Below are 18,370 nucleotides of genomic sequence, written 5' to 3' on the forward strand. Positions count from 1 at the left end.
GCTTCCCGTTTCATAAAATGGGAAGCACTTCTCTTGTTTGGCCGTGTATAACCTTTCTACCTCCAATTTTACTTTTTACATTATGATCCATCTCAAACTCTTTACTTAAAACGTAATGAGCACAACGCAATTAATTCACAAATTGTATTACAACTCGTGAATTGGCACAAGCGAATGTTTTTTGGGCGGCACGTATAGAAGACTGGAGACCGAAGTTCACAAGGCTAAATACGGCAACAGACTGAGCCGCTCCAACACCCACCACTTTAGTTCCGTCTTTCCTTACGGCGCATCTCGAAGTCACCGGTCATGCTATAAATTCTCTACTATACACAGCTTGGTTACAACAGACAAATCACAATCCCTTTTAAAATATTGTAGATGTAAAAATTGCTAGAGCAAATGTCAGATATTCATTCACCAATATAATATGGGAATAAAATTATAACAATTCACTTGTATATTGTTAAAATTTAATTTTATATATATATATATATATGAATCGTGATTTGTTAAAAGGGCCCTAGTCCATTTGGCAAAACTTTCAGGAATTAACAAGAAACCATCTTGTTTGGAAAATATTTACTTTATCTTTTATATTTTTTTTTAGTTATATTTAGTTTATTACTATTTTTAATTACTGAAACAATAGATATTGTGTTTTTGTTCATTTATATTACTTTTTAAATTATTTAAAACTATGGAATTGTGTCCTTTTAACAAAATGCACTAAAAAAGGATAAAAAATAAACAATTTCTGTTCAAGCTTATGATTTTATTGCTTACATTAGTAGTTTGGTATAGCATTTGGATTATAAATTAGTCAAATTAACAAAATAAACATTTAATTTGAATTGAGAAAATATTTTTGAGCCATAGTATTAGTTGATCACTTTTTAATGTGTTATAAGGTCTCAACATCTGGTACTCAAATCTTCTTCTTCAGCTGTTCCAATGGGCCCATTTACAATTTCATTATAAAATTCCAGATGTTCTACTAGTACATACTGAAGAGCTTTCTTGATGTCATTGGCCCTGGCTTCCTTCAAGGGAATTTTCCCTCCCGGGTATGCAAGTCTGGTTGGAGCTGAAGGCGTACCTGATTGAGCAGACATGAAAAATGTTTGGTTGTCTAGGCCATTAATTGTGGAATAGGCTGTGATGTACCCTTTTAAGTCTGGCCTATACACAAAGTGGTATAGTTTACTAATACCAAAGCAAACCCTACTCTCTCTTTTCAAGTTTTTCGTCTCATCAGAAACTGTGCGGAGTTTGTAATGCTTGCCCCACCAGTTTTTGAAATCCAATATTTCATCACAGTTCACTTTCTTAACCAAACACTTTCCTGGTATGCTGCTTTTAACTATTTGCTCCACAACTTCATAGGGGGTGAAGAGTCTGTCATATTTCTTAAGTTGCCTTTTCACAAGACCGAAATCTCGGTCACATGGTAGAAAACTATGTCCCCTTACAGGAAAGAATTGCTGCACTTTTGAAAACTGATTATAATCTGTTAGATACAACAAAAATCTGCTCAAGGCCTGATTTTTATTCTGCCTGTAGCAGTTGTCAGAAAATATTCTTAACTCAGAATACTGGTTTTTAGGCAAATCATTCAGGTAGTCATTAATGAAAGAGCAGACCTCATTGGGGCCTTTTTTGCCTCTGTTTCGTCATAGACAAACATAGTGCTATGTTAGAAATACAAAATACGTTTATGGTCAGTTGCCTGAGATAAAAAAGTTCCTGAAATGGGACTTTAGGCAAAGATATGTTTTGCATAAAATATATTGAAATTGATAATACATGGGGCTCTTCAGCTAGTGCCTGTTCAGAGTTGTCACTCAGGATCATATTTCCTCTTCTTTGAAATATTATTTTCAATTGCAACTTCGTCATTTAAAACAGGAAACCGTCGTTAGACATGTTAAACACAAAGCATTTGACAACAAAAGCAAGTTATAACCTTAAAATGCAGGTTAGTCTGGAACAACAATCTGGGAATGGGAAATAGCTGAGACACAAACTAAACAACACAGCTGGAGACAGTGCTGCCAACAAACGTTTTGTTAAAGGGGCACAAGTCCCGGACTAGTGCCCTTTTAACAAAACTTTCAATACCAAACAAGCTCTGTAGCTTATGCTATGTTGTGGATTTGTGCCTTTCTAGCACAGTTAGATGAATCTATGTCTGAAGAATGCAAAACAGTGAAAAAGTGAATTTCTCAAAAAAATGGACTAATGCCCTTTTAACAAATCGCGATTCATATATACATACATATCAGAACACTGTTTTTATGTGTCATTATTATTTAACCGTTAATGACTAATTATGTTATAAATTGATTTATTTACAGGATATTGATATTGTAATTAAAATATTGACTAATAAGTCACCTGTTCATTGTAGATGTTGTCTACTACATTATATTGTCATGTTAAGTGACTATAAATCTCTGATTCTTATTGTCACCATCCTATTATAATTTAAAAGACCAAGACTTAATTTTAATACACATTGGAGGATTCTTTTTTAATATATTTATCATTGTTTTGTTCATTATAAAAAGTTAACTGCCTACAGATTTAACTATTTCAATTGTTGATATCTTATCTGAAAAAATCATTTTACACACACACACACACAAAAATATCTTTTTTATATCAAAACTCGCACTCTTATTATAATTTTGACTTTCAATTAAATTTATAACAAACCTTCATCATCTTTATCTAAACAATGACCTATTGCACGATAACCTCTTCCTGTGAAAAGAAGGCCTTCTCAGATCTGCATCTGTCACAAATTACTTGTAAAAGAAAATTAATTTTGGTTCCTAAATTATTGTAATCCCCAATTGTGCTTTCTCTTTCTTTACAACAGCTTTTGTAAATTCTTCATTAATACATTCTTGTTAACTGTTCAAAAAAGTTTTTTTTTTTATTTTGTAGATAGTTATATTTCTAGTATTTATGAATATCAAATTTAAAATATATGGATATTAATTTATTTATTCTACACTAATTACATTATAGGATGAAAATATTAGCTACTTAAAAATAAAAGGATTTTTAAATATAAATAATCCTATTTCAAAAATATGAAAAACCTTATGTAAAAATAAAAAGAAACTAAAAAGTAATTTTTTTAATGAGAAAATTAAAAGTCATTAAAAGTCGATACGTCACAAAATGAGTGCTAAATTTAAATCAGGTTAAAACGTAATTAAGAGAGAGTAAAAACAATTTGATGCATGTTTAAAGTAGAACAACATTATGTACAAGTTTAATTGAACCTAACTAACTTAGAACAATGATTATTTTTTGAATACTGCTGTTGAATTACTCTGCTGGCAAAGGCAATTCAACGCAAGTACCTTTAATTATATTAATACTTACATCAAGGTTACAGTCTCCTATGTATATATATATATATATATATATATATATATATATAATGTAATGATACAGTACTTAGCAGCTATTGCAGCAATAATAGCGTTTATTACAGCTACCTATATGGCTATAACTGGCTCCAATAGTCATCTATACATACGTTATTGTAATGATGTAGACATATGTAAAACACTCGAAATAGAGAAAAATCTATCCATAGACTTTTATAGACTAAATAAAACAATCAATACTAAAATTTCAAATAATATTTGCATTGTGGTGTAACTGTTTTGGCAACTTCATGTTTAGGCTAGCAAAGTTTTCAATCAAAACTTCTCCCAGTTTTTATATTTGTCTTATACACAACTTGTGTAGATATTTTTGTAAGCTTTATGACAATAAACACGTTCTTATCTTTATTCTCCTTGACTGTTTTTCTTGTTGTAGAACATTATACATTATAGAATAATTGCAAGGACTACTACACTAAAGGGAAAATGAATATATAATGGATAACTTTGGGATTAATTTTCTAGTTTATGTTTCTTAAAATTTGCTACTATCACTAAATATTTTTTTGCTCATTCTTACATTTGGATTTGAATAACTGTTGTTTACTCAAATTATAATTTTTTTTACGCTTTAGTTTCTTGTTTTTGTTATTAACCACCTATTCAAGTTTCTGAAGTCAGTTTATTTTAAAATTCCTGTTATTCAACAAACAATAAGGGGCTGAATATATTTTAATAAATACAGAAATTTATGTATATACTAACTGAGTTACATGTAATCAAATAACAAATTATTTGAATAAATGTTGATGTAGTTAATACGTAAGTAAAAAACTTAAATTGATGCACATGTATCATTTACTGGAACTCCAAAATCAATTTATTTTTGTTTCTTTAATTCGTGAAGTATAAGAATGTGAGTAAAAATATTTTAGGTACAATTAAACAAATACTTTAATTTCTTTCCTGTTTCTAACAAATATTCCAACCTTAAGTGAGCAACAACATTTTTAATGTGAAAGGGGGTGAAATCAGTAAATGCAGTGAACCTGGGGTTGTCTGCAAAGTAGATACAAGTACCCCTAATTAATATTATCACAATTAATCTACAGTAGTTTAAGGTCAGAAACTATAAAAACAAACAAAACTTATTAAACATTTCTTTGGGGAAAATATCCTGAAGTCAAAAATGTACAATGTGAGAATCAATGTTTGCAGAACAGCACATCTGACTGCGAGTAAAACCATCTAGACATCCCACTATAATCTCAGCAACACACTCATCACAATAACTAATTTTATCAGCCTCAGAGGTGTCAATCTTAATACCGATAGTTGATTGAAATCTGTTGAAACACTTGACTCGGTTGGCCTCCGAACACTTGACGTCTGGCCCGCGGCCATGACTGTAACAGCATCCACATGTCTTGGCTTGGCCGACAACCGTGTTTACGAGTTGGCACGGAAACACACAGCTCAGCATTCATACTTGACATAGGTCTAAATTCCAAGTGAACACGAGTTTTGAACGATCTGTTAATCACTTTTATAGTCTGTACGAAAAAACCGAGGATTCTTACATACTCGTTACTCAGGATCCAATTTTTGCAATTCCAAAACTGTCAGTACTATCTGACTGGATTTTGTGGAGACCAGGATTGTTCTCGACCACTCATAAATATTTAAACGTCCTTGTTATGACGAAGAGAATACACAAGGATTAACTCTTTTTCTAACAAATAAAAGTAGAAATTTTACGATATTTTCTTAAGTGATGCGATCGTCTTTTCCTCTGTTGCGGATGATGAGGGGTTATAACACAATGCTTTTGGGTGGATCCGACATTGATGTTCACTTTGACAGTTTAAATATCTTTAAAGAGAAATGCATTTCATTAATTTTGTATACCAGTCCTTCATAGTATATTTTTTCTTTTACAATTTCTTAAATTATAATAAATAAAATAATAATAATAATAAATCATTTATTTCCCCAAAATAACAAACTGGATATTACAAACAAATATTATTGCCAGTGCTTAATAATAAATAATACTATTACATAACGTATTTACAATAGCAGTAAATAAAAAATACAAAAAAATGTTTTCCACTTATTTTATTTCTACTTTATGTACTTAGAGTAATAAAATACAATAAGCAGATTACATCCTTTTAGGTTTTTCTTCCTTTTTTTAAACCAATAATTAGGCCAATAAATTTATACAATAAGGGAAATTTAGGTACCCCATAAGGCTGTGCCTGTGTTGGGGATACTATATACAAAAAGGGTAAAAAATAAAAATTGCGGAAACGAGCAAGAATGAAATTATAAAAATGAGTTATTGTAGCTTATGTAGTAAATAATGTACTATTAGGTATGTTTCAAAGTTTAAATTTATTATAACTATTGTGCTGTATTAAATAAAAAGGATTTATGCATGACTTACAATATTAAAATGTTAGGCTTTATACATGTAACATTAAATATTATATTACAAATAATTTTTTTATAATGCTCTACCGTCTCTATTTAAATAGATTTATGACTTAGCAGATAAGACTAACCATACACTAATTTATTATCTTAAACATATACTCAATATCATTTTGACCTATCAACCATCCTCTAATTTTTTTTAGAAAATATATTTATGTTCCTACTATTTTTGACTAATTCCGGCAGTAAATTATATGTCCTCGGAGCTATAAAAGAAAAAAATTTTGTAAAATGTGTTTTTTGAGGCTTTGGTACACAAAAATTATTTGCATTTCTTAATCTCATTTCTGCTTTATTTACATTTTTCAGAGCATTACCACTTCTCATATAAAACAATTTTAATACTTTATAAATGTACATATAACGAAGGGGTAATATGTTCATGCTTACAAATAAGGGATAAGAATGTTCCCTAAAATTAGCTTTGGTCATTAGTCTTATAAAAATTTTTTGTATTGTTATTAATGTTCCTAAATTTGTGATATACATTCCGCCCCAGCAGGAGAGAGCGTAATCAAGCCTACTATGAATTAAAGAAAAGTAAACCGTGCGAAGTACGTCTGATGGGCATAATTGTCTAAGAAAATTATAAATACGAAGTTGATTCATCAATTTTCCCTTCAAAATTGCTATATGTGGGAAAATTGATTGTGTGTGCTTGAATTGTGCTAAATTCAAGCTATATTTATTAAATGTTGATTTATTATTAATTTATTAATTAAAATTCCATTAATTTATTAAACTAATTTCCTGATATTGTCATTACCATATACTGTATTTGTTATTTATCTGAATGTGTATTATTTATTGTTTATTTATTTATAATAGTGCCTATGTAACGTTTAGAATAATATGTATTTATAGTTATTTTGCTTATAAATATTCCAGTGATACAATGGATATGGGACTTGGACTCAAACCACTTATTTAACATTTTGATTTGTTTGTACTGCTATAATGTAATTGGGTGTATTTCCTGTTTTATAGCATGAAAATAAAATAAAATAAATAAAATAAGTGATTAGCCATTACCTGGTTTATACAAAACAACCCCTGTTAAAATTTCCACCCTCTATATGAAGTTGTTGCTTCAAAGAGTGAAATTTGACATAAAGGTTCCACCAATTCGGTAAACTGTATGTTCATGTATTATTCATGAATACTTGTATGGTTACAGTATGATAATTCTGATATTTTATTCAAAAATATCAGAATTATTATACAACTTAGATTTTAGCATCAGGTAAGTCAAGTAGAAATATTAAAATCTACTAATATAAAATGTAAAACCACTCCAATAGAGTACACAAAAAGTCTTTTTATTTCTATATCTTTGTATTGAAGCATTGTAATGTATCCTTCTTCACTTCGTGTTACTAAAATATTTTTATACATTTTTTAAGCGCTATTTTATGAAGGAAACAGGATTTTTTCAGACCTTTGCCATCGTTCAGTGAAACATGTACACAACAAGAAAAAAAATCCTGTTTCCTTCACAACGCTTAAACGTTATTTTATATCTTAACCCCTTAACTGTTTTTGTTGTGTACCTTAAACTATGTTACTGTTTTCTTATAGCGACAGGTTTATATTTAGATATATACTTTTTTATGTCTTTTTTAATTTTTGTTATTTTTTTATACATTGTCCACTAAATCATTTTCACTATCCGTGTTTGTGTTATCATCAAGTAATCGAATCCACTAGTCTATTTGTTCACCTTGGATATTTGTGCCTTGTGCCTTGGATATTTCCATGGTACAATAAACACTTGATAAAAACCATAAAATATTCCAGGACAGGTGACATATAACAACACGTGGTAGCTGTCTGCACTGTGTGACTACAGTGAACTCTTCAAGGTGCAAACACTCATGACAGAGGACCAAGGAAGAGGGGACATCTGTTATAAAATACCATAACTACCTGCACAACACGCGATTGTCATACAGTATACTTCTTACACAATATTATAACAAACAAAACAGGAACAATATAATGATTTGACAGTGGGCAAACCACAGAATAAAGAAAACCACAAAATTCTGCTGTACGTGGAATGTTTTGTGTACAACTCGGTGACCACATATCTGGATTTATCAGTGTGTTTACAAAGATTGTATGTGTCAGGAGGAATGCCTTAATCCATGAAATCCTTTTACAAATTATCCTTAGTAATATTTTCAGGAGTCCCTTCAACGTTCATGGCATGTTTACTTGAGCATGCCAAACTTGTAAGGAAAAAAATCCAAGCTCATCTGCAAACTCGTATTCACCTCCCATAGAATCAAATTTATGACCCCCCGGTTTAAGACCTGCAGCCTTAATCTCTGACTACGGTGAAAATCAACTTATTTAAGGAAACTGTTGTTACCATAAAAAGAAGTCATCCATCAACCAGGCAACTAGCTCTATTTCCTTACAGTAGAGTGAAAATAGAAGTTAAGAGTAAAGATATATTCTGCCCAAAATTCTATGGCTAAAAACATCAAGGAACCCAAAAGGACCATGTCCAAAGTAACAGTGAAAATCTTTAAATAGGAACATATCTTGTTATTTATAATGGTTAGTTTCAAAATACCGTATCCTAATTGTTATTGAGTATTTCCTCATTGCTCTTGAATTTAAATTGATTCTATTTTATTTTGTTTTTATTTTGACATCTTCGTTCAATTAATGTTCTCAAATTGTTTAGTCATGTAGTAAATTTTAAGAATATTTATTTGAAACAAACTTGTATCGAGATTTGTTGAACAATTAAAACAATTTTTAAAATTATTTATGTTTATTCAACAAATAACTAAACTAATTAATAATGTTTTTATTTATTCTGACACTGCAGACCTTTTCTAAAGTAAATTTTAAAATTTGTCTATGATGCTGATATTTCTTTCCAATGAATGAGATTTTACCGTTGCTCAAAGACAAATTCACTGAGGAAATTGAAACTCTTCAATCCGTGGCTTGTGTACTAAGGCAATGTTTAATGCTCAACAGCAACAGTTTCTACTTGGGCTGCCAAATTTATAAATAGTGCGGATAAACCACTGGAAACTCCAGTCAGAGAGAAATGTCCGGTTTTTAATAGAGATGTAAAGCGGTGCAGGAGGTGGAGATATTTAAAGCTGCCATCTCGCGCGTAAACAGTGTTGAGTTGCGGGAATCTGATGTAAACATCACACCTTGGCGTAACCTCTGCTCACTCCTCCGTTCTCTGTCCTTCAACATTTCTCACCTCCATCTCCGCACACACAGATCCAAGCAGTCATTTAACTGTTGCTAAGTAGAGAAACAATGTCAGAGTTGGCACAGTCCTCCTTCATGAAGTTTGGAGGAATAAACATTGTATTTTCATTATCATTCAGTACCTCAAAATTTAATATATTTGTTAATAATAAGTATTGTATGAAGTTACGCTTTGTCAATTATATACAAATCTTATCTATCTTTAAACAATCCAATCAGTATATGACTTAAACAATTTCATTAAAATATATTATATTATTACTATTAAGTTTTTCGTAAAAAAAAAATTTTAGTCTATTTTTATATTTTTTAAACGTAGTTTAAAAATCTTATAAAAGCAAAAGTTTCAAGTGGAATTAATAGATTACACCATACAAATTTCACAAAATATCAGACCTTCCGTTATAAAGATTATAAGGCTTATTTTATTCTACATACAAAATAGACATTAAGTTAAATTAATATAATTTTAATTGTAATTGCACTTCATTAGAAAGATAAGTTTTTGTCCATATGAATAAGATTATACCATACGAATTTCACGAAATATCAGACCTTATGTTAGAAAGATTATAGGCTTATTTTATCCCACATACAAAATAGACATTAAGTTAAATTAATATAATTTTAATTATAATTGCGCTTTATTAGAAAGATAATTTTTTTGTCCAGATACGTATATTTTGTACCAAATTTATTGGGTTTAAAAGATGTTAAGAAGTTTTAATTTAAATAGTTAAATTTTTTAATGTGATCACAAAACTCTCACATCAAATTTCTCCAAAACCAACCATTTCTTATCATTTAATTTATGGTTTTAGTTACATTTTTACCATAAATTAATTTAATATATTACAATCTTTGAACAAGAATTTTTAGGCTTGTTTAGTTAATAACATTTTCTGTAACACTAAATGCGCTATAAATGGTAAAAATGTAATTTAAATTGTTTCTGAACATAAATTTGGGATTTTCACAAAAACTTTACAAGTTTTAGAGTAAAATAACATAAACAATAAAATAATTTAAAAAGTAAAACATAGACAGAAGATATCAGCAGATTAAACAAACATACGAAATCTGAACAAGTTTCTCACAACAAGAATGCTTGCATACACATAACACACACCCATATTTTATAAGAACTTACAAAAATCATTTATTGCAGTCAATAATTGTTCTTTGTAAAAAAAAAAATCAGTCCGCTTTAAAAAATTTATTTCCAAACAGTATCATTCACATATGGTATGCTGAAGCAATGAACATTTATTTCGTTGGCCATAACTGAACTGAACAAAACAAAACTGGTAAAGTTACTTGAAAAAGATCCCAAAAATTTCCATTTTATAGAGCAAATTGTCTAATTTTTCAATTATTAAAAAATAAAAAATTTTATTTACAAAAAGTAGACATTTTGTGAAAAAATACTCAAGTACGAATAACAACTTTAGTGATTACACACCATAAAGAAGCTAAACTTTCTCGGGTCCATTGCTAAGAAAGATTTATTCACCGATTACCTTCATATCCCGCACAATGCAGGATGCAATACGACCGGCGAAGAAGGCCATGTTAGCCGAACAATGGAGGGCACATGCGGCATACCTAATACAACAATATAAGCTTCAAGGCAGACCCGGTGACCCTGTGTGAGTGCATTTCCTCACTTTATTAGCCCATGTCTCTGTCTGGCTTTACTTTACACTACCTGCATTCGGCAATCTTGTTGCACTCTAATAGAAAAAAATATGATCATTGAAAACCATTTTAAATCGTAAATAATTGGAAAAAGAAAATATCAATTTGGATAAGGATGTTCTTTAATGACACTTTTTAAAAGGGAAAATAAATTCGTTGAAGGGAACATTTTATTTATACATTTAAAAATTCCAAACAACATTACGTATGCATACATAACTTTTTGTCACATTCAATCAACTTTACAATTTTATGAATAAATAATTTTTTAATAATTTATTACTTATGGTTATGGGTTTTTATACTGATTATGTTGTTTATCAGATTGAAGGTAGTGTAGGTAAAGGGGGGAGGGGGATGTTCCGTCTGTCTGTAAAGGTTCCTGAGCTCAGAATAACGCCACATCATCCACATCATCTTTTACGTCGCTGACACATATTCCTCTGTTTATTTTTTTTGAACGACGTGATTCTTATCTTTAATTTTCAATTAAAAGCGTAATGTCATCCTTTAAGGAGAAAGGGTAAGGACAGGATAGGGCCATTGAAACCAATGCTAAAACTCTCTGAACGTTTGCACGATTTTTGTCTAAAAGATAGCCCAATGAAACTTTTGTAGTTTGTTGTTATAGATATTTTTACATGTTTAAATAATATCCTGATTTTCTAATATTAAAATACATACAACTATTTTTTTTCTAAATACAAAAGTTTTTATTTTTACACATATCCACATTTGACAACAGTGGCCATCATTAAAAGCAGTAATAACTTCACAAACACCAAAGTGAACTGTTTTTATGGCCACAAATAGAGTTTTGAGAAGTGAACTCCAAACGACTCTCATGGCACTATAAGACTCTCATGGCACTATAGAAGCTCTCATTAGGATTTTCAGTGTGTTTATGCATACATGTTTTAAGAAGCGTTTCCTTTGATGTCATCAAAGATTGACTTTGTAGCTTTCATTACCCCCCTGAGATGCTGCATTTTAACAGTTAATAGGAAATAATATATATAAAAGTTCACCGAAAAGAACTAGAACATCTGCCCAGGGTACATTGTGACATGAATCTGAGCATCCAACATATTTTTTAAATACAATTAACTAGTTTAAAATTTCTTAAATACTATAATTATATTATGTATAAAATAGAATAAATTTACAAAATGACATAGACTCCGGTGCACTGGTTTAGTGTAGGCCCTACTGCACTGGTTTAAAGTTGATCTCATTGCACTAGTTTAATGTTGATTTCACTGCACTGGTTTAGTGCTGACCCTACTGCACTGGTTTAGCGTGCGCCACCATTGCAATGGTTTAATGCTGATCTCACTGCAATAGTTTAATGCTGACCCCACTGGACTGGTTTAATGCTGATTTCACTGCACTAGTTTAGTGCTGACCCTACTGCACTGGTTTAGTGTGCACCACATTGCAATGGTTTAATGCTGATCTCACTGCAACAGTTTAATGCTGACCCCACTGGACTGGTTGTTTAATGCTGATCTCACTGCACTGGTTTAGTGCTGACCCTACTGCACTGGTTTAGTGTGTGCCACATTGCAATGGTTTAATGCTGATCTCACTGCAATAGTTTAATGCTGACCCCACTGGACTGGTTTAGCATGTGCCACATTGCACTGATTTAATGCTGATCTCACTGCACTGGTTTAGTGCTGACCCTACTGCACTTATTTGGCGTGTGCCACATTGCAATGGTTTAATGCTGATCCCACTACACTGGTTTAGTGTTGACCAACTGCGCTGGTTTTATGCTGGCTCCACTGCACTGGTTTATTATTAGCCCCACTGCAATGGTTTAGCGCAGACCCTACTGCACTGGTCTAGTGCTGTGTTCAGGAGTGAACAAACTGGGCTGTTTTTGACCAGAAACATCAAGTGGAAAGTTCTCCTAAATATGAAGCCAAATTCTGCAGTCAGGCTGTACTAAATTTTGTAATGTATCATATCTCGTAACCAAAGAGTTCATGCGTATAATCTATTTAAGTGTTATATCAGTACAATTTATTTCTTATTAACTAAGTTTTAAATGTGTTTTGTCATAATATTTATGAATGCACTAAAGTTAGTTGGGCTCAATTAATATTCTGTAAAATATTTATGCTGATTATAATGAATAATAATACGATAAAACAATCTCTGTCCATAGTTATTAATTTTTTGTATTTTAATAGTTAGTTAATAGTTCAAAAGACGAGAACATCTAAACAGTATAAATATTGATATATTGTGCAATAAATAATAAACGTAATTTAGTACTTATCTTTTTTTCAAAAATTCACCTTGTAAGATTTGGCTGTTTTAATAAACTAAATATAGTTGGGATTTCACACTTATCAATATGCACAAGGACTAAGAGACTAAATGAAAGAAATTCTAAAAACGGTAATGAATTTAACCAGATATTAATTATAAAGCTATTACTGTTTGGCTAAGTTTGAAAATTTCCAGATTAATACGAAACAATGAAGAGTTTATTTTAAAATATCAAGTGTTATCCTTGTCTGCCATTACAAAGGTTGTGTTTGCAATGAAACATTTAATTGTTTACATTTGTACCTTAACAAAGCTTGAACAATGAAAATGTTTTGGAACTGATACTTGATCTCGTCCTGTCTAACATTATCATTGCTGCAGTCTCTCTGATCAGTGATCACCTGATCTCGTCCTGTCTAACATTGTCATTGCTGCAGTCTCTCTCATCATCAGTGATCACCTGATCTCGTCCTGTCTAACACTGTCATTGCAGCAGTCTCTCTGATCAGTGACCACCTGATCTTCTCCTGTCTAACATTGTCATTGTTGCAATCTCTCTGATCAGTGATCACCTAATCTCGTCCTGTCTAATATTGTCATTGCTGCAGTCTCTCTGATCAGTGATCACCTGATCTCGTCCTGTCTAACATTGTCATTTCTGCAGTCTCTCTGATCAGTGATCACCTGATCTCGTCCTGTCTAACACTGTCATTGCAGCAGTCTCTCTGATGAATGACCACCTGATCTTGTCCTGTCTAACATTGTCATTGCAGCAGTGTCTCTGATGAATGACCACCTGATCTTGCCCCTTCTAACATTGTCATTGCTACAGTCTTTCTGATCAGTGGCCACCTGATCTCGTCCTGTCTAACATTGTCATTACTACAGTCTCTCTGATCAGTGATCACCTGATCTCGTCCTGTCTAACACTGTCATTGCAGCAGTCTCTCTGATCAGTGGCCACCTGATCTCGTCCTGTCTAACATTGTCATTGCAGCAGTCTCTCTGATCAGTGACCACCTGATCTCGTCCTGTCTAACATTGTCATTGCTACAGTCTCTCTGATCAGTGGCCACCTGATCTCGTCCTGTCTAACATTGTCATTACTGCAGTATCTCTGATCAGTGATCACCTGATCTCGTCCTGTCTAACACTGTCATTGCAGCAGTCTCTCTGATCAGTGGCCACCTGATCTCGTCCTGTCTAACACTGTCATTGCAGCAGTCTCTCTGATCAGTGACCACCTGATCTCGTCCTGTCTAACATTGTCATTGCTACAGTCTCTCTGATCAGTGGCCACCTGATCTCGTCCTGTCTATCATTATCATTACTGCAGTATCTCTGATCAGTGGCCACCTGATCTCGTCCTGTCTATCATTGTCATTACTGCAGTATCTCTGATCAGTGATCACCTGATCTCGTCCTGTCTAACACTGTCATTGCAGCAGTCTCTCTGATCAGTGGCCACCTGATCTCGTCCTGTCTAACACTGTCATTGCAGCAGTCTCTCTGATCAGTGACCACCTGATCTCGCCCCTTCTAACATTGTCATTGCTACAGTCTCTCTGATCAGTGGCCACCTGATCTCGTCCTGTCTATCATTATCATTACTGCAGTATCTCTGATCAGTGGCCACCTGATCTCGTCCTGTATATCATTGTCATTACTGCAGTATCTCTGATCAGTGGCCACCTGATCTCGTCCTGTCTATCATTGTCATTACTGCAGTATCTCTGATCAGTGGCCACCTGATCTCGTCCTGTCTATCATTGTCATTACTGCAGTATCTCTGATCAGTGACCACCTGATCTCGTCCTGTATAACACTGTCATTGCAGCAGTCTCTCTGATCAGTGACCACCTGATCTCGCCCTGTCTAACATTGTCATTGCTACAGTCTCTCTGATCAGTGACCACCTGATCTCGCCCCTTCTAACATTGTCATTACTACAGTCTCTCTGATCAGTGATCACCTGATCTCGTCCTGTCTAACACTGTCATTGCAGCAGTCTCTCTGATCAGTGGCCACCTGATCTCGTCCTGTCTAACATTGTCATTGCAGCAGTCTCTCTGATCAGTGACCACCTGATCTCGCCCCTTCTAACATTGTCATTGCTACAGTCTCTCTGATCAGTGGCCACCTGATCTCGTCCTGTCTATCATTGTCATTACTGCAGTATCTCTGATCAGTGGCCACCTGATCTCGTCCTGTCTATCATTGTCATTACTGCAGTATCTCTGATCAGTGATCACCTGATCTCGTCCTGTCTAACACTGTCATTGCAGCAGTCTCTCTGATCAGTGGCCACCTGATCTCGTCCTGTCTAACATTGTCATTGCTATAGTCTCTCTGATCAGTGACCACCTGATCTCGTCCTGTCTAACATTGTCATTGCTACAGTCTCTCTGATCAGTGGCCACCTGATCTCGTCCTGTCTATCATTGTCATTACTGCAGTATCTCTGATCAGTGGCCACCTGATCTCGTCCTGTCTATCATTGTCATTACTGCAGTATCTCTGATCAGTGATCACCTGATCTCGTCCTGTCTAACACTGTCATTGCAGCAGTCTCTCTGATCAGTGACCACCTGATCTCGCCCCTTCTAACATTGTCATTGCTACAGTCTCTCTGATCAGTGGCCACCTGATCTCGTCCTGTCTATCATTGTCATTACTGCAGTATCTCTGATCAGTGGCCACCTGATCTCGTCCTGTCTATCATTGTCATTACTGCAGTATCTCTGATCAGTGATCACCTGATCTCGTCTTGTCTAACACTGTCATTGCAGCAGTCTCTCTGATCAGTGACCACCTGATTTCGTCCTGTCTAACATTGCCATTGCTGCAGTCTCTCTTATCAGTGACCACCTGATCTCGTCCTGTCTAACATTGCCATTGCTGCAGTCTCTCTGATCAGTGGCCTTAATACATCACATGTTTGTTCATAATTAAGGTTTCATAGCAGTGTTCAAATAATAAATATTCCAATGAGCTAGGGACAGTACTACAACGCAAGAATGTGCTGATATAAAAACCTGTCACCAACTGTCAACGCTGACTTTCCACTCAATCATTTTTTTTTACTCTACGAATAAAATCCAATATTATTGGACTCAGTATGTTAACAAAATTTCAAGTCTATAGATCAGTTTGTTTTCTAGATATCATGCGGCCAGACAGACAAATGAACAGAAATTAAATTTTTTCCAACCCCTCGAGTGATAGGCTTTACTATCTCTCTTAAATTATTAAGATTTTACTGTAAAAGAACCAATGACAAGTAATTCTGTTAGGCACCGTTGTCCTTATTATTTTCCTTTACCCGAGTCTCAATTCGAAATTCTAAAGAGACTGTGAACTGAACATTAATACCTAGCATCTTGGCGTACCACTAGACAATTAGGGCATGATGTTCTGCCTCTATTGAGTACATGTTAACGATCAACATCTGATGTTTTTGTTTATGGGACAGGAACCCTTGGCGGCAGCTGGTTTACTTTACTTTAGCGCTTGGGCAGTTATATGTAAACTACATAGCTTTTATTTGTTTACCATAGAGGTTGTTTGTAAAGTAAAAGTGTATTTTAACAGGAAATTGGCATCGATCTCTTATACACTTTTAAACGTTTTATTATATTTTCAGTTTAAGTGTGTAACCCCAACAGATTTTTTTGTTTAGAGCTACATCATTTTTACAAATGATGTAGAATTAGACAGTTCTCTACACGTACGTTGTGGTCACATCTGGCGCTCATATTGATTATGATATAGCAGCAGTTAATGATACAGGAAGCGGTAATAAGCTAGGTGGAAATCACACTGCAATTGCCTCTGACTGTGATCTGTTCCTTACAGAGAACTACTTGTACACATCTACTTAAGTGTTTAAGTGATTTAAATAATTTGTATAAATATTTATTCTCACATTTTATCAAGTGTGAATATTGAAGACTCTTGGAGCAAATGGAAATTTTTTTAATTAAATAAATGGAGTCACCTGATAATGAAACCTTAGGTTTCGAAAGGCCTCGTCCAAAAAATAAACAATTTGGAAAAGTATTGTTTTTATTAAAATTTAGTAATATTTAAAAGTGTGTTACATAACTTCTTTTTCATCATTTACTAAATATACCAAAAATCAAATAAAAATAGCATTTTTTTATAACTTGATACAAGCTTTATAACATTAAGGAGTTTATTAACTGAAGTTCACAATTGCTTCAAATTGAGTTTGTTATGAAGCCATACAGTACTTTAACACCGCTGTTTATAAGGTTTTAACTCGATATTGACGTAAACAGGTGTACAGTATAATAACCACCCACTTTTATCAAATCTGCAAATAAAGTCATCTTTGAGGTATTATTAATTAACAAATGGGAACATTTATGACCACGATAGAGAAAATTACAAAACTAATGGCCAAAAATAAATAGTTTTAATAAAGCTGAATGTACTACTTGCACAATATAATTACGGTGGACAGTTCAAAATGAAACCATTTTACAAATGTATTATATATTTCATTGTATAAGGTGTCTCACAAGAACAAATTACAGATGACTGCATTGTTTACCTGCATCAGTTTGGTGTTGAGGAAGACAAGTAGAAGGGCGAAGAGAAGACAGTGGGCGAGATGGTAGATGTTCTGTGGTGTGGCAGCCTGCGCATATGCCAGACTCAGGTTGGCCAACACAGCAGTGAGCAGGACAAACATTGCTACCACACTGGCCACCGATGAGTGTTGCAGCTTGAAGATATACCTCTGATAGAGGGACTCCAGCTCATCGTTCTCGAATCGGTGGCGGTTGAGTAGCCGCGAGAACGCAATCTTGCGGTGGCTCTGCATCGCCTTCACGCTGTGATCCATCCCGAGGTGGTCTACTCTACTGTCACTGGATCATCTGCAACAAAATATAACATATTAACTATGTGTTCCATCCTAAGGTGATCTACTCTACTGTCACAGGATCATCTGCAACAAAATATAACATATTAACTATGTGTTCCATCCTAAGGTGGTCTACTCTACTGTCACTGGATCATCTGCAACAAAATATAACATATTAACTATGTGTTCCATCCTAAGGTGGTTTACTCTACTGTCACAGGATCATCTGCAACAGATGAAAATAGGTTAACTCTGTGATCCATCCCAAGGTGGTCTACTCTACTGTCACAGGATTATCTGCAACAGATGAAAACAGGTTAACTCTGTGATCCATCCTAAGGTGATCTAC

General features: G+C 33.5%; 1 protein-coding gene across 1 annotated transcript in view; it reads right to left on the reverse strand.

Annotated features, from left to right (window-relative positions):
• Positions 1–18,370, reverse strand: part of LOC124366297 (Ca(2+)/calmodulin-responsive adenylate cyclase-like) — a 241,918-nt gene that overhangs the window by 100,495 nt on the left and 123,053 nt on the right. Inside the window, exon 3 of the mRNA XM_046822724.1 lies at positions 17,707–18,034. Within this exon, the coding sequence (XP_046678680.1) occupies positions 17,707–18,000 (294 nt within the window). The 5' untranslated portion in view covers positions 18,001–18,034. The remainder of the gene's footprint in view (positions 1–17,706; positions 18,035–18,370) is intronic.

Source organism: Homalodisca vitripennis, chromosome 7 (assembly GCF_021130785.1).
Source record: "Homalodisca vitripennis isolate AUS2020 chromosome 7, UT_GWSS_2.1, whole genome shotgun sequence".
In the NCBI taxonomy this organism is placed as follows: Eukaryota; Metazoa; Arthropoda; class Insecta; order Hemiptera; family Cicadellidae; genus Homalodisca; species Homalodisca vitripennis.